Source organism: Girardinichthys multiradiatus, chromosome 10 (genome assembly GCF_021462225.1).
Source record: "Girardinichthys multiradiatus isolate DD_20200921_A chromosome 10, DD_fGirMul_XY1, whole genome shotgun sequence".
Lineage (NCBI taxonomy): Eukaryota > Metazoa > Chordata > Actinopteri > Cyprinodontiformes > Goodeidae > Girardinichthys > Girardinichthys multiradiatus.
The window spans coordinates 3,748,828-3,776,810 of NC_061803.1; the positions used below are offsets into that span (position 1 = coordinate 3,748,828).

Here is a 27,983-nt window from a genome sequence, read left to right on the forward strand (position 1 = left end):
TTTTTCTGCTTTTGCTTTTTTGATCATTAAGGGGAAAAGGCTTCCCCAGCCCACCTGGCCCTTTGTGAAAATCTAATTGCCCATCTTGTTAATCATGGATTAATGTGATAAACCATGTTTTTAATTCAATTTCAGTCACCACGGCGCGGCCCGTGGCCTGTAAAATCAAGATATCACTTAAATCGAATCTTTCTGACGATATGAAGTAGAGCTCAAAAAGCAACACATCATACTCTGATCTCAAGAACTGAGATACAAAGTCATTGATATGTTTCAGCCTGGAAAGGGGTACAAACCAACTTTTAAGGCTTTAGGATACCAGCAAACAAACACAGTGAGATCCACCATCTACAAATGGGGAAACTTGGAACAGTGATGAACCATCCTGGAAGTGGTTGGCCTATCACAATGGACCACTCATCCAGGAGGTCTCAAAAGAACCAAGGAGAACATATTTAGCTCTGCAGGCCTTAAGCCTCAGTTAAGGTTGGATTTCAGGATTCAACAAACAGAAAAAAAAAAACTGACCTCCACGCGAGAGTTTCATCGTAATCTATGACCCAAAAGAACATAAAGGCCCGTCTCACATCTACCAAAAAACACTTCGATGATCCTCAAGACTTTAGAAAAAATCTTGAGTTTCATTTTTGGAAGGTGTCCACCCTGTCATATCTGGCGTAAACTAGAACTAGATGTTCTATGTTCTAGAAACTAGGACATGGTGGTGTGAAGGTCTGCGTCTGCTGTAGGACGGACAGCTTCTGCTATCTGATGGAACCATAAATTCTGTTCTGTAGCATAAAATCCTGAAGGAGAATCTCCAGCCATCCGTTCAAGACCTTAAACTCGTGCGTAGTTGGCTTAGGTAGTAGAACAAATTATTAAAAGCACACCAGCAAGTCCACCTCTGAAGTGCTAAAAAGAGGGGAAAAAAACAAATGAAAATTTCAGAGTGGCCTAATCAAAGTCTGGATTTCTATCTGATTGAGATGCTGTGACATGAACTTAAACAGGATGTCCATGCTCAAAAACCATCCAGTGTGTCTCAATTTAAACCGTTCTGCAATGACAAGCAGGCCACGGTTGGTACCACAGTGATGTTAAAGACCCAAAACACTTGATGTCAGTTGTTGCTGCAAAGGGTAAAACAACCAGTTATTCATTCATTTATTCATTTCAATTATTTTTTTCACATAGGACAAGGTTGGTATGGGTAGATTTTTCCTTAATAAATGAAATCATAGCTTTTTAGAGTTACTCTGGCTGTCTTTGTCTTATATTAAAATGTGTTCAGTGGTCTGAAACATTTAAGTGAGGAAAAAAAAAAAGAATACTTCACTCTAACACAACAACTAACAAGGAAGAAACATCAGCGTTTTAAAGGTTTTTGATCAAGAATTTATTCATTTTTATTTTCGAAAGTTGTTAAATTTGAATGAACAGTTTCTAATTTACGGCTTTAGTTCATTTGATATAAATGTTTTACGAAGAGCTAATAAGTGCCAACATCAAAAAAGATGAGTTGTTCAAGCACAATGGTTCATCAGAAACGTCTCACAAGTGTAGTAAAGTGGAAATAATGTCAAGAACTCCCTGTGGTGGACCACAGTGAACCAGGATCAAGTGCTGGTGGAGACCATCTTCATCTGAAGTTAGATCTGGGAACTACATCCAACTTGACCTTGTTCCAAGCTTGAAAACCATTGACTAATTTATATTCTCAGTGACCAGGGTAACTACTATTAGCAAAACAGGGGAATAAAATTGTATTTCTCTGCATTTTGTACTTTTAAATATAAAATTGTATAGCACTTGAGTAAAATAGTTTTTTTTTATTATTATGAAAACTGCCAAGAGTGCAAGAAAATATATTTTTACATTGTCTTTTTGTTGTTAAAGGCACGGCAGCCATATTGGATTTTGAGTTGGAGCTGGTAAGAAATGATTGGAATTCTGACTTTAACAGAACTAATTGTTGATTGAACAAACTCAAAACTTCAACTTCTGAGTAAAAATAGAGCACATAATTAAAAGGCAATCTTCAACCAGGCATGCAGAGAGAGCATAGGATTTTGTTTCTTTTCTTTGTTGTTAAGGCATAACACAACAAACTAAAACTATCCTGGTGCTACATGTAATAAAAGACGTGAGCACTGCTGTTATAGATGGCATCAGTTCTCCTTTTACAAACACACACTCTACAAAATAAGACCAGTCCAGTAATAAGTCCAGTGGTCCATAATTTACAGTTTCCTACACATGGGTGACAATTTCTGTAAATTTGATGCAAAAACGAGAAAAAAATGGAATTAAATAAATCAATATGAGACAATATCTGCTAATGATGACTCATGGTTATGAGTCAGCTGTTTATAAAATCTGGGCAATCTCATAATTATGACTTTGCTATCTAACAGTTAGCTAACTTATGATTATAAGATACTTTCTTATTATTATGAATAAATCACCTCCTAATTATGACTTAGCTATGCCATAGTTGTGGGATATTATCGTATATAATAACTTTGCTCTCTAATAATTTTGACTTGACTCTTGGAATATTTATTTATCATTTATATTTATGAAATAATATCTCATTGTTGTTAGATAGCTTAAACATGAGACTTTAATTACGAGATAAAATCTACTAATTATAATTTCTCATAATTATTAGAAAGCATCTCATAACAATTATTTTAATTTTAATATCAAGGTAGCAGAAATGGGCTTCCATACGTAGAATAGAGCTCTCTAAAATGCAATTGTTTTATAAAATGACTCAAAGATGGAGACCTGGATGTTATGTATGAGACAGACTGATGTTTATCCCAGAATCATTTTCTGTAAGCGAGGAGATCCGGATGTTCTGGTGTTCTCCCACTGACACCAGCCGGCTGCTGCTCTGGCCATGAGGATGGAGCATCATCAGCATCACATGCTGCTGTACCTGCTCTCCTCCAACATGGACCAGTGTTTGGGCCTGACGTCAGCCGTCACCGCCCTGCCTGCCTGCAGTATCTGTGGCTACAATTGATGATGGAGACGGGGAGCAGCGGCCTCGCAATGAAGCCCATCCGGAGGCGGAAATAAGGCACATTTAAACGAAGACAATTTTTTGGAAGGAAAGGGGGAAAGGGGGACAACTTTCGGATGGGGACAAGGCCACCAATCTCCATATCTGGCCGGAGAAGCGATGCTTCTCCGCGGCAACACGGCAGGGAGCGGCGGGCTGTGTCGCTCTGGTCTGGGGCTTCCCTAGTTTGGCAGAGCTCCTCTGAGCGCTGAGGAGGTCATTTAGGTAAATGTTTCCTAAACTGTAATTAAAAAGAAACAATGATGGAAATGAAGACGGGGGAAATAGTCCCCCTTTACCAGGGTGGAGCTGCGGTTTAATAAATTATGAGGCGTTCCGCTCGGCGCTCTCAGCCCTAATTGAGGCTGGTTTAGATGTTTATGTCCGACAGAAACTCCAGCTGTCCTCCTCAACGCGCTGATGTGCTGCCTCAATAATGGCACCGGAGCTTATTTATCAGCTGGAGATGCTGATGGCTGCTTTCTGGTGCGGGACGAGCCCTGCCTTTAACACGAACTACCCCGATAGTGGGCTGTTTATGCGATCCGGCGCGGCGCTGCAAGTGGGCTGATTCGGTTCTCCGCTGGGTTCGTATGTGATCTGATTCTCCAGAACTGCTGAGCCTTTACGTTTCTGTGAAATATGCCCGGGCCTCGTCCAGAACAAAGTGATGGAGCTGTCACTGTGCGCGGCGGTGGAGACCAGATGTTGTGAGCATATAGTGGGGAACCCTTTCTGCAAATAAGGCGCAACCGCAGGGAGAACCATCATGTCCAAAGTGGTCAGCAACAAGGAGAAGAAGTCCTTCAGCAAGAAGCTGTTCCGGAGGAGCTCGGTCCGCTCCGTGGGGAGCTTCATGAACAGAGTCCTCCGGACCCTGTCCACTCTCTCTCACTTCGGAACCGATGAGCAGGCCGCCGACGACGAGAAGGACGAGGCGGCTTTGATACCGAGCACCACCGGAGGGTCCGTCCCGTCTGACGACAGCGACTGCGGGGGGTTCCCCTTCGGGGACAAGGTGCCGGGTGTCGCTGGACTCAAGAACCACGGCAACACCTGCTTCATGAACGCCATCCTGCAGTGCCTGAGCAACACGGAGCTCTTCGCGGAGTACCTGGCCCTGGAGCAGTTCCGGGGGGGAGAGGCGAGCAGCGGCGACAGCGAAAAGCCGAAGCCCAACGGGGGTCTGGTGCAGAAGAAGTGGGGCAGCCAGCAGCAGCAGGAGGCAGGGGAGGTGACGGAACAGCTGTCCGGGCTGGTCCGGGCTCTCTGGACCTTCGAGTACACACCTCAGCACAGCAGAGACTTTAAGGTAAACTTTCTAGGAGGTCACACACAAAATGCAGGGGCGTTTCCAGAAAGTTTGCAAAGGAGTGCTGGGGGAGGGGCACTGGCAATAATAGTGTTGATAAATATTTCCAGGAGTTGGCAAGACAAAAGGGTTTCATTTGACAATATTAAAATGCCTTTCAAATAATACCAAGAACACAGGGCTGGCCCAATGTTAAATGGGGCCTTCAGCAGAATTTAGTTTGGGGCCCATCTTCCTGTTCAAACAATCACTACCACTAACAGCATTTCAAAACAGATTTGATGTAATTTTGTAAGTTTAATTAGCTGAGCTTAGAAGCAGTCAAGGATAATTGGTAATTGTTTGCTGGGATGTATTTATGAACTAACAGGACACAAACACAAAGAAAAGATTCAACTCATAGCATCAGTTCTAACTATGTCAGCAAAACAACCAATGAAGATTTTTCTTTGCACTTTTACAAATTAAACGTGCAAATTCCTTAAAATCTTAAATATAAATTTTAATCAGTTGTAACATTTTTTTATTTATCTAGGCTGAAACGGTCAAATCAAATTCAGCATGATTGTTTTATAGTTGTAGTTCCTTTTTAGCTTGGTTCTTTATGTTTAGTTTCTATAGTTCTAGTTCTCCCTCCTGTTTGGTCAGCTTTAGTTAGTGTTTACATTTTGTTTGTATTTATTCTAGTCCTCATGTTCTCTGCTTGTTTCCATCAGTGTGGTTTTAGGTTTATTTACTTTTGTAATCTGGGTTCTTTGTTAATATTTAGGTTGCCAGGTCTTAGGTTGTTGTTGTTCTTCTATTTCCTTTAGTTCATGGTTATTGTAGTTTCTTATGCTTCATTTGATTATTTATCTTTGTCTATAGGTTTGCTTGGTCTGTGTTTCTCTTTATTGTTAATTAGTCCCTTCGCCATGTTTTAATCTATGCATTAGTTCCACCTGCTCCCTCTGTCTCCCTGCCTCCTTGTCACAGCTGTTCTTAGTTCCTTTGATTACCTGCCTTTGTCTCCCTCGGTATATTAGTTGGTTTTGTTTCATTGTGTGTCGCTGGTTCTTCCGATCACAACCACTGGTTAAGTTCAGTTCTTGCTATGGTCCTGCAGTGTGTACTCAAGTAAGTTTTTGGTTTTGTCTCATGCTTGTACCTGCAGCGATATTTGCTACGTTTGTAATCTTTGAAGAAAGCTGAAGTCCGATTCAAAATGCTTGTTAGGTATTATTCAGTCAACTCAGAGGTAAGAACGATACAGAGTCAGTTTTACTTGTAACAATGGTAGCCCACTTTGCAGTGCAACTACAAAGTTTTGACACCCTATCTCTTTATTTATATGCTGAGGTCCAAACACAGTTCAACAGACAGTTTGTGTGTGTGAGAGACTGTGTGAGAGACTGAAAGGAGGCTGATTCTCACGGGCCTCTGGTGTGTGTGTGTGTGTGCTAATAGATAACGGAATCCCACACACACAGGGAGGACTGCATACCAGAGCACGATACACAGCAGAGTGCAGGTGCATTACAGCACAAAGTTTTTACATGAGTGATAACAAGTCCTCGCACCCATCCAACAGTCCCTCCTTTTATCACAAGTAAAAACATTTATTATAAAAACGAATAAGAAAAATACTTTGTATGAGCGAAAACCCACGGACGGTAAACAGATTATATTTTGTGGGAAATACTCATACGGCCTCGGCGACCATTAAAAGTTAAATGTTGATTATATTTGAAAACATAAAATAAAAGAATAATACTCAATGAAAACAGTGAAACATAATAAAGGAATTAAAAAATCTGCCCTGTTTATGTCATCATTGTACTTTTTCTCATTTCACTTAAGCAACAACTTCTTTTGATTTTCTGCTGTAAGGTCATTTTATGAAATACAATGTATGAGTACACTCAGGCTTTCGATGTGATTTATTTACAACATGTCATCATAATTGTCCCCTTCATTTTCGTGCATTTCTACCTAGTTCAGTGTTGCATATGCCACCATGAACGATACCAGAAATTCTGTAGGAATGGATGTGCGTCATGTTCTTCCGTCAGTGTTCTGAGATGGGTCCCGTCTGATGTCCATCTCTTCTGGTGCGGTATCACCTCCTGTGGATCCTGCTTTACACAGAGAAAGAGTCCTGCTACCAGAATTAAGCTCAGGCTTATTAGTCCTGTCCACATGTTACAGAGAGCCATTTTATAAGTTGGGCGCAGATCAGCTGTTTTCTTCACTGGTTTGAGCTGCTGGGCCCTATGGGTCCTCCAGTCCCTTTGTACCCAGGCTTCCTCTGCTACCCCGTCGGTTGATCTGGCTCCTGTAACGGCAAAACTGGCTTACAGTGGCTCTTGTGGATCCAGGAAGGCCTCTCTGCTATTTTCAGAGCTGTGGGCGTTGTCAGGAGCACTTGAAACGGCCCTTTCCACCGAGGAGTGCTCCAATCCTTCCTGTGGAGTGTCTTAATCAGGAGCAGGTCTCCAGGCCTCAGGTCGTTCTGTGGGATAGGAGCAGAGATTATCGGCAGACCACTGGACATTTGTGTTTCTTTTGTCTGCAACATTTTATTCATCCACTCAGCTAATGAAGTTTCCTGTTGTGCTTTCTCTATTTCATTCATGTCAGAGGGCACAGAAAACGGTCTGCCATGTACTATTTCTTTGAGAATACAAATTTAGATCAGCGACTTGGTGTCATGTGATCTCAGACTCAGAATATAGTGGGTGGAGTTATACAATGATGTACAGTAGGTGGCAAATGGAGTAAGACCAGTTTGATTTGGAGTTATTCTCATCCATAATTAACCAGGGATAGGCATTCGGGCCATGGCCTCCCTGTTTCTTCCATTGTTTTCCTTAATCTTTAACTGAAACCCTAATGCTTTAGAACTTAGTTCTATTAATTTATTTACAAAATGAGTTCCATTATCTGACCTTATAATCTGTGGGATACCATATGTGGGGAAGAAATGTGTCACTAGGTTCATCTATTACAACTAGGCAATATTTCTTCCCCTGTGTTTGCAACAAATTATGCATGATCTGCAAAAATTCTTTGAATAGTCAGAAAAATTTATAGTGTAGCATTAATGCTTTACCAGATGTGACATATTCCCCCCTTGACACGTGGGTCTTCCCAATGTGTCACTGTAGACGCTGTGTTGTATACATTTTTTGGGAGGATTGGTTTATCTTCTATCTGATAGATGTCATCTTTTCTCTGTGCTCCTCTCTTTAGCCAGGCCTTTATTTCTGTCTTGGGTGCTGACTGTTCGGCGTCTTTCAGCACGTCTGTGTCTATAAATAGCAGGTCAGACATTTTTAGTGTTTAGGGGTTCTGTTGCAGCTTTCTTTGCAGTTATGTCTGCAAAAGTTTTCCCCTTTGTTTCCGTGCTAGAATCTGTTTGGTGAGCTTTACATTTACAGAGTGCTATTTTACCAGGTAGCTGTATTGCCGATAATAATCTTTTCAAAAGATTAAAATGTGTTAATTCTGTTCCTGATGTTTTAAAACCTCTATTTTGCCAAATATTTGCGTGGTGATGTACTGATCCGAAGACGTATTGGCTGTCCGTGTATATAGTAAGTATTTGTCCCTCTGCCTCATCTAAATGTATCCTTGGATGGACTTTGACTATCCACGCCAGAATGAGCTTCTAGATTCCTGTATTAGGATCTACCTTTGACAGTGTCAGTGCTGTTCCTGCAGAGGTTTAAAGCCTCTGTTTTTCCAAATTCTTATTATTCTTTTTTATCATATTTTATTTTATTGGGGACTTTATTTTATCTTTTTTTTATAAAGTAAGTCCTTATTACATTTAAAAATGAGATCAATATTTTTGGTAGTTGCTATTATTATAAATAATGCTTGGTTTAGTTCTTATTAAAAATAAAAATAAAAACGCACTCACTGATGAACACAAAAAATGAAGGGCATATTATATCTTATAATCTTACTTTATCTTACCCTGTTTTATAGATACACCGTACAGTTTCAGTCAGCTTTGTATTTAGTTCAAGTAAGTTTGTTTCAATTAACTGAAGTTTTCTCTATTTCAGTCCAGTCCAGTAATTCTGTTAAGGTTTATTTCATCTTATGTTAAGTTTGACTGTAATTCGATCATTTTGAACCTGACTGGAAAAAGTCTAAACGTCTGTTAAAATCTTTTTGTTTTACCATAGAGAACTGACCTAATATTATTATGGTATGTTGAGGACTCTAATTGTCACATAACATGAAACAGACATTTATTTCACAAAAACAGAAAGTCAAACACAGACATTTGGCCACATAAAAGTTTAAATACCCTGTTTGTAAAAGAATTGTGAAAAATTGAAGACGGGTCTATGAACTTTCTTATGGTTATCAGTATTTTTAATACAGGTAGAACCTTTACCATTTTTATATGATTTTTTGGAAAAGATTCTGGAAACCTTATAAAGATATAAGTTTGGCAAAGATCATCAGAACATCAGACCTTTATTAGTGCTTTTAAAGTCCCTCAAAGATGTATTACAATGAAATCAGTCATTCCCATTCACACACATTCACACACTATTTACTTATTTCTCTGTCAGAGTAATTTTTATTTGCAAAAATTTGAACATAATTTGACTTCTATTATTCTTAAAATGCACATTGTTTCCTCATAACCCCTTTTGTTTCCACAAGGTCTGTTTTAAACGCTTCAATTCTTTTTTTTATTCACCAAGAATCAATAAGGTGGTCTTAGTGGGGTCCACCTTAAAGGTGTTGTCTGTTGGGTGTCATATTATCATTGTCTGGTCAGTGAGGTTCATAAGTCAGTCAGAACCTTGGTCATTTGTTCTGTGCACATAATGTTTCATAGATCCAGCCTATGATTAGTCAGCAAAACTTCCACCTATAGGAGAAAAATTGATTGTTAATGAATGAGCTGCATTTCCTAGGAACACTGTCTTCCTCCTGGATGAGCATCACCTGTTGAAAAACGTTCATCATTATTTGTTTCACATATTCAATCAGATCTTTATATTATACCAGTAGGTGAAGTTGTTAGTATCTCATGTAGACTGACATATACTGTTGCATTTGGAGAAGATCTCAGATTAAATAAACATAGTTAGAGCTTCAATCCAGGTTCATTTTGTATCTGCAGACTTTAGCCAATTCCTCTTTTTTAGACATAAAGAGAAAGATTCAAAACATTTTCAAAAGGCAGATTGTGGCAGAATGTAGACAAAACTGCTTATTGATTGACAAAATAACATTCAAGCACACAATCACCATATTAAAAGGCTCTACTTCTAGAGAATCACTGAACTTCTGGGGTCTGCTTTTGGCCCGCGGACCTTGAGTTTGACACATGCAAGGTAGAGTTACAATCTTTATCAGACGTTTCTGCAGAGACAGGCTTCTGCTGTTTGCAGATGTTTAATCTTTGTTTTCAGGCAGCTGCATCTCTTTGTCAAGGTCGTTTCACAGAGCTGAAATTTAACTTCTCTCAAAGAGGAGAGAATCAAGAATGCACACAATCTGAGCCAAATATGGAATTATTTCCCTGTAAAATGAATCTTTTTTGCATTTTATCATGGTATTGTTAGTAGTATAACACCATTATAATTTGGGGCTACCTTGGTATTCTAAACTGGGATGGGTGGCGGTCCACCCCCCTTATTTGTTTTCAGTTAAGCTGAAAGTTTTTTCTCTGTGCTTTTCTTAAGGCCTCAGTATTATGGCTATGTCAGTTAAAGGCTGCTCTTGTTGTTTTTTTTTATTCATCTTTTTGTTTTAATCTGTTTATCAACTGTGTGCACTCAGGGACTGAAAGGTCCCCTTTGAAATTATAATCTGGCAAGGTTTTTTATTGTCTCTTGAATCTTTTGAATGCATAATCTCCAGTTTAAGATCCCCGTGTAGTTTTAGGATTTCAGTGATAATTAATTTACCTGAAAATCCATATTTTTTATGCCATCGTGTACATATTTCTGTTTTAAAAGGGTTGCTTGATTTATCTGGCTTTTTCTCGGGGGTTTGAGGAGGTGCTGCGGCTACGCCTTCTTCCTCCTCCTCACGCTGTATCACTGCCTGTGTAGCAGGCGGCTGCGCTCTTGGAGGCTGACGCCTCTGCTGTCTGAAGGCAGCTGTAGTCTCCTCCTCTGGCCGCACCAAAACTGCAGCTGTTAACTTTTCTTTTCGCTTCTCCCTCTTATCCTACCTCTGTATGTCTCTCAGCTTGCTCTGTTCCAACCATTTTTCTGAGAGTTTATATTCAACCTTCCTTTGTTCTTTCTTTTGTCTCTTTTTGGTTTTCATTATTTCTAATTTTAAATCCCCTTGTAATTTTTAAGATATCGTTAATATTTAGTTTACCCAAGAAACCATGTTTTTTATTCCATCTATGACAGATCATACCTGCTCCTTTTACATAGTTCTCCATAAACTCTACATCCCCTTCTAAGTCAATTAGTTTACTTTGTTTCTTCCCCATTATGTTTTATGTTAGTTTAATTGTAGTATGAATGTCCCAGATAAAAGGTCACTGGCATGAGACTTTAAGGAGAGGACATTAACACGGCCTTCTACTGCGACTAGTAGCAGCGGTGTTAATTTTCCGGAATGAAATCCGACCTTAATCTCCAAAGTCACCAGTATGTAGTTTTAATCTGGGCAAAATAAAACACAGGACTAGCAGAATCCTGCTATGATTCTATTAAAATGCTCATTCCTCCATACACACACAACACAGTCACACAGTTAGTATTTTAACATATTTATGTCCCTTCAGCAATATGTATGGTCGACCTAGCTTAGTTTATGAGCTCCCTTATTATGCAACATTGTTTCTGATCTCCTTGCGGCGAGATCCAACCTAAATTTATCGCTATTTCTTTGCGGCGAAATAAAACCTTCCCAATGCAGTGTCCTTACGGCGACACACTACCAAACGACTTTTAAGTACTTTTCTTCTTTTATTTATATAGCGCTTACTCTTATCTCATGTACTGTATTTTAAAGCTATCTCACCTCGGAGTTGACTTCTAGGTGACTCTGTCGGACCCCCAGAGTCACCCGGCGTTGAGCAAGACGATAACCCACCGGCCAGATGCGAATGTCACACACCGGGACTTTCAGCCACCAGGCCTAGGTGCAGCTGTGCGGCAGCGTTTAACTCGACGTCAGGCTGTTCCCGGAGATCCGCCAGTCACTGCAAAGAAAAATAAGATCAGTTTAGTTCTTATAATCTCCGGTTTCGAAGGACCAAGTTATGTTAGGTATTATTTAGTCAACTCAGAGGTAAGAACGATACAGAGTCAGTTTTACTTGTGACAAGGGTAGCCCACTTTGCAGCGCAACTACAAAGTTTTGACACCCTATCTCTTTATTTATATGCTGTGGTCCAAACACAGTTCAACAGACAACTCAGACAGGGTGTGTGTGTGTGTGAGAGACTGAAAGGAGGCTGATTCTCACGGGCCTCTGGTGTGTGTGTGTGTGTGCAAATAGATAATGGAATCCCACACACACAGGGAGGACTGCATACCAGAGCATGATACACAGCAGAGTGCAGGTGCATTACAGCACAAAGTTTTTACATGAGTGATAACAAGTCTTCACATCCATCCAACAATGCTGCTGCCAAGCTCTTGTCTGCGCTTTGGTCCACCCCAAAACCCCAGCGTGACATTTATGGGAGCCCACTAATAGCTTGGGGGGCCATAAGCAGCGGCTGAGCTTGCTTGTGCCTTTGGCTGGTTCTGCAAGAACACGTGCAGAGGGAAATAATCAGAATATCACTGAAAAGTTTGTGTTTTAATAATTCAGCCCAAAGAGTGAAATTCAGTTATTGCATAGACTCTACTTACATTCAGAGCTTTCAAGCTTGTATTTCTGTTCATGTTGATGATTATGTTCTGGGCTCCTTTTGCATGAATTACTGCATCACTGTGGGGTGGCATCTTCTAGTTACACTCTGCAAAAAAAACAACCTTTTTCTTCCAACTGATTATCTTAAAAGCTTGTAATAAGTGTGTTAAAAAATCATACTACTACTTTTATGACTTTCCATATGGACACCAGTTTTTGCTCTGGTTGGCAAATCATTGCTCTTATCTCAAACCAGTTAATTCTTGGTAAACTGCTGCATGAAAACATTAGATAATAGACTATTAGGTTGATTGGAAGAAATCTACTCATCTTCAGATTTAGAGAACATGGTTTTGTCAAACCAAAAGTCTCCTGGTACATTTTTAACCTTGTAATAACCCAGAAAAAGTCAATGTCATCATAGAAATTTGAAGGGTTTTTATTATACTGTTATATGGGGATGGGAATTTAAAGAATGTCACTATAAAGGACAAAATATGATGTAGGAATAAATAAATAAATGATCCAAGTCAGCAGCACATCAGATTTCAACATTGAGGTTACATGTGGACCTCATTTAGACACAAGTTAGTGTTAAGTCCAATGTAGGCCTGGTCTAGAGCTACATACTGAGTTCCTATGGAGCATTGAAAGGATGGAAAAGTCTGGGATTTGATCATTTTCCAAGTCTGGATAAACAATGAAAACTAAAACTGGGTATGGAAAAAAGTATCATGCATCAATACGAAAAATTTTGACGATATCAATATATCCGATAATAATGGTGCTGTTATGGCAGATTACCGATATTTAACAATATTATATATAGTTCACCATGAAAAAAAACGACTATACCGCTGAAATTGCTTCTCTGCTTCAGTTCAAGATCCAACAGTCCTGCTTTGCATCACTAACACTGTCACATGACCAAACACACAGCACATGGCCAACATCCTCCCCTTATGGACCTTGTAATTTTAAGTCTAAGCTTAGACCACTTTAAGACCAGGCGATTTTACTTTGTCTAAACCAAGACAAAATATACAGGTATAAATCACAGTCTATTGACTCATCTAAATTAGGTCTGGGTACATTTTTAATCCATGGGTGTCCAAACATTTTGCCATGTGCACCAAACGTTTCAAGTTGAAAGTACTCAAGGGCCACAAAATGTTTTTATTTAAAATGCAATCTTAAGTTTTAATTTGCTGGTAAAAATCTTTCCCATCAAAATTTAGAAAAGTGTCCATCTGCATCAACCACCTGTGAAGCCAGGTCTAATCTGTATCATCCTCTAACTGTAGTCAGGGGCCACACAAAATCATTCAGAGGGCTGTAAATGGCCCCCAGGCCGCAGCTTGGACACCACTGCACCTCTCTTTAAACAAGGTTTCTGCTGAAGCTAAAGCTATTGAGCACCAAGTTTATTAATTTTACCTTACAGGAATTGTGAGCTAAAATGTCCTCTGAACAGCATCATTATCTGTGCTGTGATTGGAGCATGATGTGGAGCTGACAAAGATAAAGATAAGGAGGGATTGATTTAGGTCTGGGCTGGAGAAGTAAAATACTCTTCTCTAGAAAATCTGAAAACGTCTCCAATGAGACATTTTTTAAACTGAAGAAGGACACATTTTTTTTTTTTCATAATCTTGCAGCTTTTTTAGAAGAAAATAAATTATAACAATACAATAAGGGTCAATTTCCAAAGACTGGCAGATTTTCTTTAAACAGGCTAGTTATTTTATTCAGCCATGTCTCAGAGACGCAGATAACATCACTTTAAAACTGCATTTTAGACGTTGCCTGTCACACACACATGCCTGTACATCATGGATGTTTCTCTTTCAGCCTGGTTTCCTTTAAAAGCCTGAAAAAGCTCAGAAGAGAAGCTAAATTAAAAAGGGCAATTGAACATCAGCTTTATTTTAGACAGTCTTTCTATTTTTGGCCATTTTTTCGTCTTATTTCTGTCTTGGTTGCCAGCCAGGGTACAAACAGTCTGATTGGATATAGATCATTGTTATTAGAGGGAGAGGCAGTGAATATGGAGAGCTAAATGGAAAAGTCTGGTTTGAAACTTAGTTTGCAATATCTTCTAAGTACTGGGACTAAAATATACCATCCATGTTGCATCTAACAAACTTAACTGGGTGAACTTTAGTAAATCCACATGATTTTTACAGACATCATTAATGATAAGCTGGAGATGAATCCAAACCCATTCATGATCGGTCCAAAACGTGAAAGGTGAAATATAATTACATCAGTCTAGCTCTCTTCTGAGCGTGTTTGAATTTCTGTTCTTCAGGCTTGTCCCACTCTGGACTTACGAACCTTTCGGGTCTACCAGATGATAGAATTGGATTGTTGGTGGGTTTCGATATTAGAACTGTGACTTGCAAAAGTATTCACACCTCTTTAACCTTTTAAAAAATGTTCTCATGTTACAACTAGAAATTTCTGTGTTTCATTGGGATTGTCTCTGACCGACCGACTAAAAGTAGTGCGTAAATAGCGTTTACTTATGAAATGGTAGCAAAGTGATGCGTGGTTTTACCCCTGTCCCTGCTGAAGAAAAGAATATCCACACCATGATGTTTCCACCATGTTTCATAGTAACATCCATGATCAGATGATGGGGCAAACAGGGCTCTGGAGATGTTCAAAGTTGGGTTGTTGTTTTATAACCAAACCCTGCTTTGACCTGTCTTCTGGGTTCCTTGGTCTTCATGATGCTGTTTGTTCTCTAATGTTCTCTAACAACCCTTCAGAGAACATCTGCATTTATACTCAGATTCAATTCCACACATCTGGACTGTTTACTAATTAGAAGACTACTGAAGGCAGTTGGTTGCACAAGATTTTATTTGGGGGTATCATAGTATAGGGGGCTGGATACAAATGCATGCCAACATTTTTAGATTTTTATTCATAAAACTTTCTGAATACCTAAAATCCTGACCTCATGTAAAAAAGTTTGAAGGATATGAATAATTTTGTAAGAACAGCACTTATTGATTCAGCATTGCATTTAAAGCTGAGGTTAATTCTTTTTTGTGTTTTTACGCAACTGCTCATAAATAATATATTTATATTACAATATGTTTTCTACTGTGATCATCTGTAACCAACAGACCTTTTCTTTAATGCCACAGATGTAAGGCTGGTCTGTCCTGCTGAGACTCTCTCAGTTATTTGTTTTTATCTCAAAAATGAGGAGGATCATCCTAGAGGAGAGCTTGCAAACACAATCATTGCTTACTTCTCATATTTTGACATTTGATAGGCAGAGTGAGGAGAGGTGACTTTAACCTCTGCTCACACGGCCAGCCTGGGCGGCTCTGTGGAGTACACACTGCTGTTGTTTAAGGTGAAGCTTCAATCCAGAGTCTTTCCTTTAAAAGCCTTCTTCTCAGCGCCACGCTGTAGCTCTGCTGACCTTTGAGGTTGTGCCCGGTCACACATGCTGAATATTTCATGATGGCACAATTTCAGAGGAGCCCAAGTGGTAGTCACAGACCAGCAAATTAGCTTCTCTGAGTCCCGGGTTGTTTCTTCTAATGTCGTCTGCAGAATGTGGTGTCGAAGAGCGCCCTTCAGTTCAGAGGAAGCTCCCAACACGATGCCCAGGAGTTCCTCCTCTGGCTGCTTGACAGAGTTCACGAAGACCTCAACCAAATCGTCCACCCTGACAGCAGACCCCCCAGAAAGGTGAACAGAAGTTCAGTCAGTATTTAAATGTTACAAATGCCCTGTATTTTGTATTTTACTGTCAGTGTTACAGAGAATTGTATGAACGTTTTCTGCCTTGTCTCATCAGCCTCCAGTAGAGGCAGAACCAGTCCCTGAAGGATCTCCGCTACCAGCACCTGGCTCTTTTGTACAGGAGCTGTTTCAGGCTCAATACAGGTAAAATTCTTACTTCTCGTCACACTTACTATTTATTGAATAGCACTCTTCATATAGCACAATATTTAGATAAATCCAGCCTTAATTTCAGTATAATAATAAAAATAAAAAAACTAAATCTCCAGTAGAACAATTATTTGGACCCCAACAATTTCCAATAAAAGTACTGAACCATTTATTTGATTCAATTCTGTACTTTTTGAACTTTGTTTAGTTATCAGTAACCTCCTGAGGCCATGCCAACATGGCGCTCAGGTAAAGCAGATGTGTGTTGATCTACGTAGGTACAGAAATAGCTGCAGGTCAAAACTTACTCACCAAAACTCGGACAGAGTCATTATGAAGAAGTTTGCAACAACCTGAACTGTGACACACAAGGCTGAACGAGGACCTGGTTTATCTCCAGAACTCGCTGATAGAGAACTGCATCAGAGAGTGGCATATTGCAGGTCACCAAGTTCCCATGGTAACCATTAGATGACATTTACCTATCAGCAAGCTGCTTGGGGGGCATATCAGGAAAACGGACTATAACTGGAACAGCATGCTTTGGTCAGATGAGACCAAAATTGAGCTCTTCTGCAAAAAAATAAAAACCTGCAGATGAGTTTGGCGTGAAAAAATAAACAGAAAACCACCTTATTCCCACTGTTAAGTATGGTGGAGGATCTGAAACTAGAATACTAAAATGAAATCTGATTCATTCAACCAGAATACTTGTTTGTTTGGTAGAAAATGAGACAGGCCTCTCTAAAAATAATCAAACAAAAATTGTCTCTTTTTATTTGCATTTTAATAAAAACAATTATTAATACCCTTCTCAATAACCAATGTAAAGATATTTACTGGCATTTCAGCATTCAAACCCTTCGTAGAATGATATTTTTTGGGTGATGAGCTCCAAGTCTTTGGGGTATCAAGGCCTCCCTGTCGTCACCAGCCTGACTCAGGACTCTGGTTTCCAGTCAGATGAAACATGTTGGTAAAATGAAAAGATTACAATAAACCGAAATCTGCCAGGCGTTTAATTGTTTTGTGCTTAGCTGTAGCTCCTCTGATGATTGTTAACCGGGTGCTTCTTAGTGCCTTAAGTATCAATCTTAATACAATTTGCTGCCTAAAGTCCTAGATCACAGTTATCTGAGTAAAATGTTATGATGTAGTTTGGCTACATTCATTATTTAACCTTTTGTGTAGAACTAAACCAAATTAAACAAACAAAAAAAAAAAACTTATGTTGCTTTGTTTCTGACAGGTTCCTCTTCTCAATGTGGTTGAGCAACTGTGTGTCGATTGGGATATACTGTTGATCCAAAGTCTATTACATAACGAGGAACAGAGAAATTTAGCGGTCAAAGGGGCTAACATCATTATTCTGATACCAACTGAGGAAAAAGAACAGAAAGAGAGACTTAAAAATACTTATTTGTAAAAATAAATGTCAACTAATTTGTGAGTGTGGCAGCCAGAGATGGTCTGCATTGATAAAGTTGACTGAATATGTCTCGGTTCTCCTTTTTGTCTGTTTAGGTCTTCCCTAACTTGTCCTCACTGCCAGAAACAGAGTAACACGTTTGATCCTTTCCTCTGCATCTCACTGCCAATCCCAGTACCTCACACACGGTAAGGTGACTCTGCATTTGACTTCTGATTAAGAAAATAACAGCAGGAGCCAAAACGAGACAGGCTGATCTTAACCTTGAAGGATTGTCAAATCCAGCAGATACGTCACAGGGCAAGGCTAAAATTAGACGAAGCCTTGGAACATCACTTGAGCCGTGGTTTAAAAACAAACGGGCCTGTCTCTTTTGCAGACCTCTGTATGTGACGGTGGTGTACCAAGGAAAGTGTTCGCACTGTATGCGAGTCGGGGTGGCCGTGCCTCTCTCTGGCACCGTGTCCAGACTCAGGCACGCTGTGGCACAGGAGACCAAAATCCCCGCGCAACAGGTACTGCCTCATTTAGGCCACTTTACGGCCAGTATTTTGTCCAAAATAAGAGGATTACAGAAATATGTGCTGCTGAAGGAGAACTGGGTGATGAAGAAATGTGTTATGTAGAGGATTAGATGTTATTATTAGACATCCTGTGGTGTTTGATGTATTATTGGTGACTGCACCTCTTTTGCCAGCTTTCATATTTTGTGCATGACTAATTTTTGATCAGCCCACACGCTGTTTTTGTCTCCTGTTTCTGTGCAGATTGTCCTCACTGAAATGTACTTTGATGGCTTTCATCGCTCCTTCTGTGACGACGATGAAGACCTTGAGATTATTCAGGAAAGCGACTCCATCTTTGCTTTTGAGACGCCCGAGCTATTCAGACCAGAGCAGATCCGATCTAAGCGAGGCGGTACAACGACAGGTGCATTTCTCTGAACTTAGTTTATAGTACTGTTAAAAAAGTATTTACACCCCTTGAATTTGATCACATATTGTCACCACACATTTGTATGGATTCGTGGGATTTTATGTGGTGCATAGCAAGATTTTTCATACAAACATTAATCTGAAAAGTTTGCCCTGCATTTTTACTCAGCCACCCACCGAACAACAATTTTAAAGTCTTATAATGGTTCTCACTTAGATGTAGGTCTGGACTTTGGGCCGTTTGAACATTTAGTTTTGATCTAAGGCATTCCTTCGTACCTCTGGCTGTATGTTTAGGGATGCTGTCCTGCAGGAAGGTGAACCACCACCCCAGTCTTAAGTTTTATTTGGCAGAATTAACCTGTATTCACCTCCAACCATCTTCCCACCTACTCTGACCAGATGCCTTGTCCTTGCTGAAGAAAAGCATCCCCAAAGCATTATGCGTTCACCACCGTGTATCCCTGGGGGGACGGTGTGGTCAGGCTGATGTGTTTTCTGCCAAACATAGTGCAGAGGTCGCATACTATCCCAATGAAATACCTTAAAGTTGGTGTCTATCTTGTGACAAAATGTGGAAAAGTTCAACAAAGGCACTGTACCTCTTCATCTTGTTGTAGTTGAAAGAGTTGAGGTGAAATTGGAGATGGAGCTATTAGTGAAATTAACAGCTTTTCTTAAAAAAAAATGTTAGATTTTCCCTGAAGCACTTTATAAGTCAGTCAGGGTTTTAAAATGAAATATTTTCTACAGTGCAGACTCTTGTGTGCTTGTTTCAGGGAGCCCGCATGCAAATCTCAATCAGAACAGCCTGAAGTACGGTACGGATAACAACAGGATCTCCACGCAAATACAAGAGCCCACAACACCACCTCAGAGTCCCAATAAGAACAGCGGACAGGCTGAGAAGATCGTGCTATTGGTGTGCAACAGAGCTTGCGCTGGACAGCAGGGACGCAGGTATTTTATTTATCACCTCTGCATAAAATGTTCAACCAATAAACCCCAAGCATTTAAACGTGGTTGTTTTTATGATTCCCGCAGGTTTGGGAATCCCTTTATTCTCTATCTGGAGCGTACAGTAACATGGGACACACTGCAGACTGAGATTTTGGAGAAGATGAGGCATCTTTTGCGTCCTGGTGCCATTGTGCAGGTAAATCTCCTTATTGTGCACACTAATAATCTTGTAGCCATGTGTTTGTGCTCCATTAATGTTGTCATATCTTTGATTGCCTGTAGGTGGGGCCCTTCACTTTACGTGTGGTGGGAGTGGTGGGAATCACATACCTACTGCCTCAAGAGGAGCAGCCCCTCTGCCATCCCTCTGTGGAAAGGTAATGCCTTGCATCGCCACAAGGGGGCAGCATCACTATTCTTAAAGGACGTGCATTACTTGGAAAAGATTAAGAAGTGTTTGAATGTCTCCTGAGATGTCAAATGGATACACTGATTTAACAGGTTTTCCTTTAAGACCACGTAGACCTTTAAGGTTGTTCCGTGGATTTGTTTTAAATTTCAAATGATAAAAATAACATTGGAACCTCTGATGCTATGGGAATAACCTTGACATCTGTCTGAAGTAAATGTTTAGCGCAATTAGAGCGTTACATACTGTACAGGGCAGGAGTTACAGCAGCAAGACTTTCAGTGAGACTGAAACAAACTATTGGTTTAAGACGACCTTAAAACATTACAAGTCTGACTACTTGGATGCAATTCAAATGAGGGCCGGCTCCAAATCTTTGCAAAGTACTGTTCAAATGCCATTAATGATAGCACTGGTATCCCTGGTAAATAAGGCATCCAACCTTTGTTGGATAGCAGTTAATTTTGTGTATATTAGACAATTTCTGTGTTAAGTTGCTTATATGGTATGAGCAACTAAACATATGACGAAAGACCAAATGGCGACCCATTATCAGTTCCTGACAGAGGCATCAGATCTTTAGTAGAAATCTTCCCGTTTTTCAAAGGGTTTATGATACCATGCTCTTTGACAATGTTTAAAGGACCTTTGGAAGACAAACCGGCCCAGAGCATTATAGATGCTTCAACACAGTTAACAATGGGCACGAGGTGCTTTTCCACATATTGATCATTTGTTTTGTGCCAAACACACCTGGAGTATTTTTTACTGGAAAGCTCAAAGCTCATGGTTCCAATCAAAGACCCTGCAGAGTTCAGCAAACTCCACACGTTTACGTTTGTTATAGTAGGACAACTGGTTGGCATGTAGATAGTGTCTATAGATGTTATGAAGACTCAATGACCCCCAGATAATACTCTTTGCTCTAGTTCTGTAACAGAGGGTGATTTTTTAACCATCTTTATGATCCTCCTGACTGCGCATGGTGGAAAAATAATCTTCAGTCTTCATCCAGCCTTGTTTGCGACAGCTCCAGTTAGGATAAATGCAAACAGTATTTATTTAAATCTACTGTAATTGCAACACTCTAATTAATAATCTTTAATTTATTTAGTGTCTGGTTGACAATAGAATAGAATAATCCTTTTATTTGTCTCATAGTGGGGAATGTTTAGTGACCAGCATATGGAAAACAAACAGTCTCATATTAGAAAAAAACCCACAATTATTTCATGGGTGAATTTAGGCAGTAAGGGGTTAATGTGGGCCTGTCTTTGCTTAGAACAATTTTTTTTTTTCCTACATTTTTCAACGTGAGATCAAGGTATTGTAAAACTAATAAATGTATTCATTATTTAACACATTTTCAGCTGGGGTGCGATTTAGTGTGGATGATTCAGTGTTATTATTATTACATTATTGTCTAACATGAAAACTACATTTTTGATCCAATTTCTAACAGAGCTTTCAAGTCCTGTGGCCCAGGTGGGCCGCCTCATGTCAAAATTGTTGTTGAATGGGACAAGGAGACAAAAGACTAGTAAGTGACAAACACACTCCTCATTAAGCATCGAGCAGATGTGTGTGTGTGTGTGTGTGTGTGTGAGGTGTCTGACTGATCTGTGCGGTCCCTCTGTGACTTGCTGTGCCACGCCCACAGTCTGTTCAAGAGAACTGAGGATGAGTACATCCCAGATGCCGAGAGCGTACGCCAGGTGAAGGAGCAGCATCTGCAGCCTCAGACCTGCACACTGGTCCAGTGCTTACAGCTATACACCAAAGAAGAGCAGGTAGGTTGAAGGTGGCCCAGTTATTTGGTGGGGACAGAAGCATTGATCCCACTGCTTATAGACAGTGCCTCACAATAGCCCTTCTTCTTTTTTTTTTTTACATTTTGTCACGTTACAACTGCAAGCTTCAGTGTATTTTACACAACAGGACAATCCAAAGTAGGACATAATCTGGAAATGGAAGGAAAAGTACTGTTGTACTGCTCTCGCACCCAATACTGCTCTATATTTACTCTCACTCACTTAAAACTGTGCACATATATTTATATTATATTGATATGTTTATATTGTTTAATTTCAGAATCAGAATCAGCTTTATTGCCAAGTTCGTACATACAAACAAGGAATTTGCCTCCGGTACACTTTGCTCTTTTGTTCTGTTTTTGCATTACAGAATTTACAATTTACAATTTACAATGTACACATATCTAATATAAAGGTGCATTTGCAACATCTGTATGCTGTTGTTCTGTACTCTATTGGTAAATGGATTGAACTTATATAGCACTTTTCAAGTCATAAAGACCGCTCAAAGCGCTTTACACTAGAGCCACATTCACCCAATCACACTCACTAACGCTCACACATTCATACACCGATACGCAGATCGGTAGGCAACTAGAGGTTAAGTGCCTTGCCCAGGGGCACATCGACATATGGCAGGAGGAAGCTGGAATCGAACCCACAACCTTCTGATTGCAAGACGACTACTCTTCCTACTGAGCCACAGTCGCCAGTTCAACAAAGTTCAACAGAGAAACAGCCTGGGGGAAGAAACTGTCTCTGTGGCAGCTGGTTTTAGTGAACAGTGCTCTGTAGCGCCACCTGAAGGTAAAACTCTAAACAGTTTATGTGCAGGGTGTGTGGGGTCTGCAGAGATTTTAGCAGCTCTTTTCTTGACCCTAGACCTGTATAAGTCCTGGATGGAGGGAAGGTCAGCCCTGATGATTCTCTCTGCAGTCCTGATTATTCGTTGCAGTCTGGACCTGTCCTGTTTGGTGGATGATCCAAACCACACTGAGATGGATGAAGACAGGACAGACTGAATGATGGCAGTGTAGAAGATGACCAGCAGCTCCTGTGGAAGGTTGAAGTTCTTGAGTTGCCTCAGGAAGTACAGTCTCTGCTGGGCCTTCTTTCGAACAGTGTCTATGTGTGAAGACCATCTCAGGTCCTCAGAGATGGTGGTTCCTAAGAACCTGAAGTGGTCCACGGCCAATACAGTGTTGTTGAGGATGGTGAGGGGGGTGTATGGGGGTGGTGTTCTCTGAAAGTCCACCACCATTTCCACAGTCTTGAGTGGATTGAGTTCAAGGTAGTTCTGACTGCACCAGTGTACCAGCCGATCCACCTGCTGTCTGTATGCAGACTCATCACTGTCCTGGATCAGTCCAATGACAGTGGTGTCATCTGCAAACTTAAGGAGTTTCACGGACGAGTCCAATGTACTGTATTGCACCGACTACGCCAAAACAAATTCCTTGTATGTCCAAAAACGTACTTGGCAATAAAGCTTTTTTTTTTCTGATTCTGATTCTGAAAAGGAAACATGGTTTGTGGCATGCCGATGTAATCAGCCCCTAAATGCCTTCAGAACTCACATAATTCAAATAATTAGAAAAAATTATTGAACAAGCATCATCACAAAGACCAGGAACACAGCTAATCGGTTAGGAAGAAAGTTGTGGAGATGTTTGTGATGGCAGCGTCATGCTGAGGGGAGGCTTTATTTTGCAGGGATTGGGAAGGTGGTCGAGTTTTTAGGAAGAGAAAAACCATTATTTTCTTTTCACCATAATACCTAACTTTGTGTTGGTCTGTCACATAAAATGCCAATAAAATACACTAAAGTAAAGGGTTTTGATTGTTTTTCAAGGGACTGAAAAACGATCAAAGCAGTTATTTAAGAGCGTGTCATTTGCTAAAGATTTCCCATAAATTCCAGCTTGCCCCTGATGATGCATGGAGATGTCCACACTGCAAGCAGCTTCAGCAGGGCAGCATCAAACTGAGTCTGTGGACACTGCCAGACATCCTCATTCTTCACCTCAAGCGCTTCAGACAGGTACAGACATGTCTGAATGAAAGACTGATGTTTTTGACACCCTTCATGCTATATAAATGTGCCACCGCCTCAGGACGGGGATCGGCGTGTGAAGATGCAGAACATGGTGAGGTTCCCGCTCACAGGCATGGACATGGCCCCGCACATGGTGAAGAGGAGCCAGAGCAGCTGGAGTCTCCCCTCCCACTGGTCGCCGTGGAGAAGGCCGTACGGCATGGGCCGTGATCCTGAGGACTACCTTTATGACCTGTATGCAGTCTGCAACCATCACGGGACCATGCAGGGGGGACATTACACAGGTGGACATGACAAGATCACTATGATGGTTTAAACTGATGTCTTTTTATAAAAGCACTTCGTCGTGTTTAAAAAAACGTATTCCTCTGTGCCTTACAGCTTACTGTAAGAACTCCATTGATGGACAGTGGTATTGCTTCGATGATAGTGATGTTCATCCCATATCTGAAGACGAGGTCTGCAAGCAGACTGGTTACATCCTGTTTTATCAAAGAAGAGCAACGATCCCATCCTGGTCGGCCAACAGTTCTGTTGGGGGTAATTTCCAATTAGATCTTGTGCAGTTAGACTAGTTGTTTTATTATGTGGCAAAAAAATAAAAATTAAACAAAGACATGAATTGGAAATCTTTTGTTTAACCTTTGAAAATAAAACACACCTCAAAAAAAAAATAATGACATTGTTCTAATTCCTGCAACAACTTTTTTAGATCTGGTAGAGGTGAACAAAGATTGTGGAATAACTTAATGTTGAGGAAAATACATGAAAATATGTAATTATCACCAGAAAAAATGATCAAACATGACTTGAAATTAATTTTTCCAAATGGGACATAAACAAAAGTACATTTGCAAATTTAAACTCATGACAGATAATGGCTAAATGAAAAGATTTTGCTCAATAATTTCGGCACAAATGTTTAATTCTGACTCTGAAACTCTGAAAAATTTGACTGATATGTACTTTTTTTCTTGGCTCTATATGACTTCATCCTGATTGACCTTTAGGTTCCACCAGTTCCTCTCTGTGTGAGCACTGGATAAGTCGGCTGATGGGAAGCCGTCCTCCCAGCCAGGCCTCGTCTGGTTCCTCAAGACGCACCTCTCTGGCGTCTCTCTCAGAGTCCGCTGAGTTCACCGGTGAACGGAGCGAGGATGATGGTGAAGAGAAATCCCTGAAAAGCACAGACTTCCTTTTGGCACATTTCTGTTGCTTATAAGGTAGCAAGCATCCAGTTTCTTAATAAACTAAACATTAATGTTTATCTTTTGAACATGCAGGCCTTTCTACCCGACCAGCAGTCAGAGGCATGCAGAGGCAAACTTTCTCTTCAAGATCGTCTATTGCCAGCCCTCTTGTTCTGAGTGAAAATGGCACAAAACCACCCTGGTCTCACTCAGCTAAGCTCCAGCTCCGTTCCAACTCTCCCTCACGCTTCTCCCTAGAGTCCCATTCCTCACCGACTCTGGAGAGGATAGGAGAGGTGGTTGATATCCAGCCGACAGCCTTGTGTTTCACTGGTTCACCTAAGCCAGATAAAATGTCGGGGGGGAAGTCGGCCCTTGCTGCTTTGGACACCAATGTGGGAACTAAGAGGCTAATAGAGCAGGGGCGCTTCAAGTCTGTGGTACAGGCAGAACAGAGGAACTCGAACCCAGCAGGGGAAAGCAACCATGCTGAGCAGATTAGTCCTCGACATGGAATAGCCCCAAAGGAAGCGAAGCAAAGAAATGGGAGTGCAGAAAGTGTTGGCATCAAAAGGACCTCAGGCAAGACTGGGTTAGAAGCTGAACGAAGTCCCAGGAAACGCCCTCCCACTTCCTCAACATCATCCAGCTCCCTTTCCCCGGCGTCTCCAGCCATCAACAAGTCACCGTCTCGAACGCAGTCCAAGGGTGCAGCATCTGCATTGGACTCCAAGGACAAAAGCACTGGACCACCTAAAGCAAGTAAGGGAGGTTCTTCAAGAACAGCAACCCCTTCCAAGAAAACATCTTCCCAAAGCGCAGAGTCATTGCATCCTGACGCACAGCAGAGGAAGAGTGGTTCTTCAGGGTTACAGAGCTCACAGCCTCAGAAGAGGACATCAAACAGAGAAGGCGGGGAGAAAAACTCAGCTGGAGAAAGGACTAAAGCAGCAGACAGGAGCACCAGTCGTGAATCTTCACGGGCGAGTGCACTGTCGGATAGAAAGGTCAGCCATGGGGCTCCTTCCTCCAGGCTGAGTGCTGCGAGTAGAACTGAAGGTAGGCCCGGCAGAGCTGTGGAGGACAGGGCAGCAGGCCGGAGCTCAAGCAGTAGTTCCTCCATGGCTAGCCTCCGATCCTCAAGTGTAGGGGTTTCCTCTACTAGTTCAGCTCCGTCGTCAAGGGGACCTCGAGGGACGAGCAAGACAGAAGACAAAGGTCTGTCCTTCTTCAAAACTGCTCTGAGGCCCAAGGAGAACCGTAAACCAGGTGAGAGTGGGAAATCAGGGGTGGGAGAGGTCAAAGCAATTCCAGAAGAAAGTACTGGTGATGCAACCCAGCGTGCTGTGAGCAAAAAAGTTCAGAATGCAGGTTCAGAACAGCATACTACAGCCAAAGATAAGGAATCCTCTAAAGTATCAGTTGCAGCTAAACATTCACTGCTGCCCTCCACAAAATCCAAGCTCCCAGAAGCACAAACCCAGTCTTCAGCCGTCACAAAGGACCCTTCGAAGAAAGAGCCGGCCAAAAAGACACTGCAGTCCAGGAAAATTCCAATCAATTCCTCACAAACTAGCCAGAGATCCAAGTGATGTTACTTCAAAGGTCTGATGAGAATCTTTCTAGTGCAGCTCTGAGGTGTTTTCTTTTTTTTGCCATCCGACAGACATTTTTAAAACACCCGTAACTTTCCAGTGCTTACGGAATACCAGCTGCCACAGAGGACGCTTACCTACAAATTTATTTAGGAATGGGTTTTAAACAAAGCACTTTGTATGGATTGCATTAATTTTAAAGAATATTATACTGTATTGTAAATACGCATGGACATGTATGGAAATTATTGCCTTGTTCTGTCTGTAGCACTGTTGGGAGAGGAACATCTCAGTTGGCACTGAAAGTAAAAAGTGACTTTGCATAAGATGGAAAGCAGATACGATGACTGAGCAACATGAAAGATAGACAGCTCCGTCACCAAAGGATGTTTATGGAGATTTTCAACATGCTGAAGCGGTGAATAATTTTCTGAAATCACTTTGTACTGCTCTCCTTCAGTATTGAGAGCCATATGTCAACAACAAACATCAGTGCCTCAGATAATCATTAGAAATATTTCCCCGAAATTGTTTAACATGCAGGTGTTGGGAAATTTGTAATTAAATATATTGACATTAACTAAGCACTGAACCTGTAAGTTTAAGTAAAACACAATTAAGCCTATTTAACCTGAACTACTGTTTACATATGCTCTTTGGTGTAGAAACTCTGCAGCAGCCTTTAAGACCCATTTCTTTTACGTCCAGTCAAAAATCTGTCCTTGAGAGGCTGGGAAGAGGTGTTGCCGGCATTAACCGATCGGAAACCCGGGTTGGCAGTGGCTCTTAATGCTTCGTTTACTGGTTGCAACCTGTAAGCTGTTCAGACATCTCCCCACCTGTTGCCACCTCTGCTAGCTGCTGAAACTGACCTGAGATGCCCATGTTTGTCATAGGCATCGGCCTCTTCAGACTGCCAGACATCTCCGAACATTCCTCTCAGATCAACACAGGGTTAATGTAAAGAATAGAGAAAAAAACACCTCACACGCAACTGAACAACTCATTTAAAGACAGCTGGGATGTCTCCGCTGAACACCATACTTGTACATAGAGCGCTATGGTGTGTTTTATTCAGCACATCCTCTGTTATCACATTTGACATCACAGCTTGTGCACATTTTTAGCTTGAGAGTAGATCAGCACCCACTGTGTTAACACAGGCTGAGAAGAATTCATAGTTCTCCAAGTGTACGGCAGTTGTTGCATGATGTATTGCTTATGCATGCACCCAACTATGCAAGCAGATTCACTGAGTATGTAGAAGTGCTACTCTTGGATGTGTTTTTTCTTTGTAACTAGAGTTCTCCAAATGCCTGCATCAGAGAGCATGGGAAGGCATCTTCTATTAAAGCTTTGTTTGCACATTCCTCCAAAGTAATACATGTTTTGTATGAATGATAAGTATTGCTCATTTGTCTTCTTAAAGTAAATCCGCTCACTTGCAAATGAA

General features: G+C 40.9%; 1 protein-coding gene across 1 annotated transcript; it reads left to right on the forward strand.

Annotated features, from left to right (window-relative positions):
• Window positions 1–14: 14 nt before the first annotated feature.
• On the forward strand, window positions 15–27,983 carry LOC124874970 (ubiquitin carboxyl-terminal hydrolase 31-like). Its single transcript, XM_047376688.1, has 16 exons — window positions 15–4,385; window positions 15,801–15,938; window positions 16,048–16,136; window positions 17,667–17,759; window positions 17,951–18,086; window positions 18,339–18,501; window positions 19,286–19,466; window positions 19,551–19,662; window positions 19,749–19,843; window positions 21,338–21,415; window positions 21,536–21,665; window positions 23,611–23,730; window positions 23,804–24,029; window positions 24,127–24,285; window positions 24,756–24,908; window positions 25,029–27,983. Exons 1-16 carry the CDS (start codon window positions 3,843–3,845, stop codon window positions 26,525–26,527), a joined length of 3,915 nt encoding a protein of 1,304 aa, XP_047232644.1. The 5' UTR covers window positions 15–3,842; the 3' UTR covers window positions 26,528–27,983.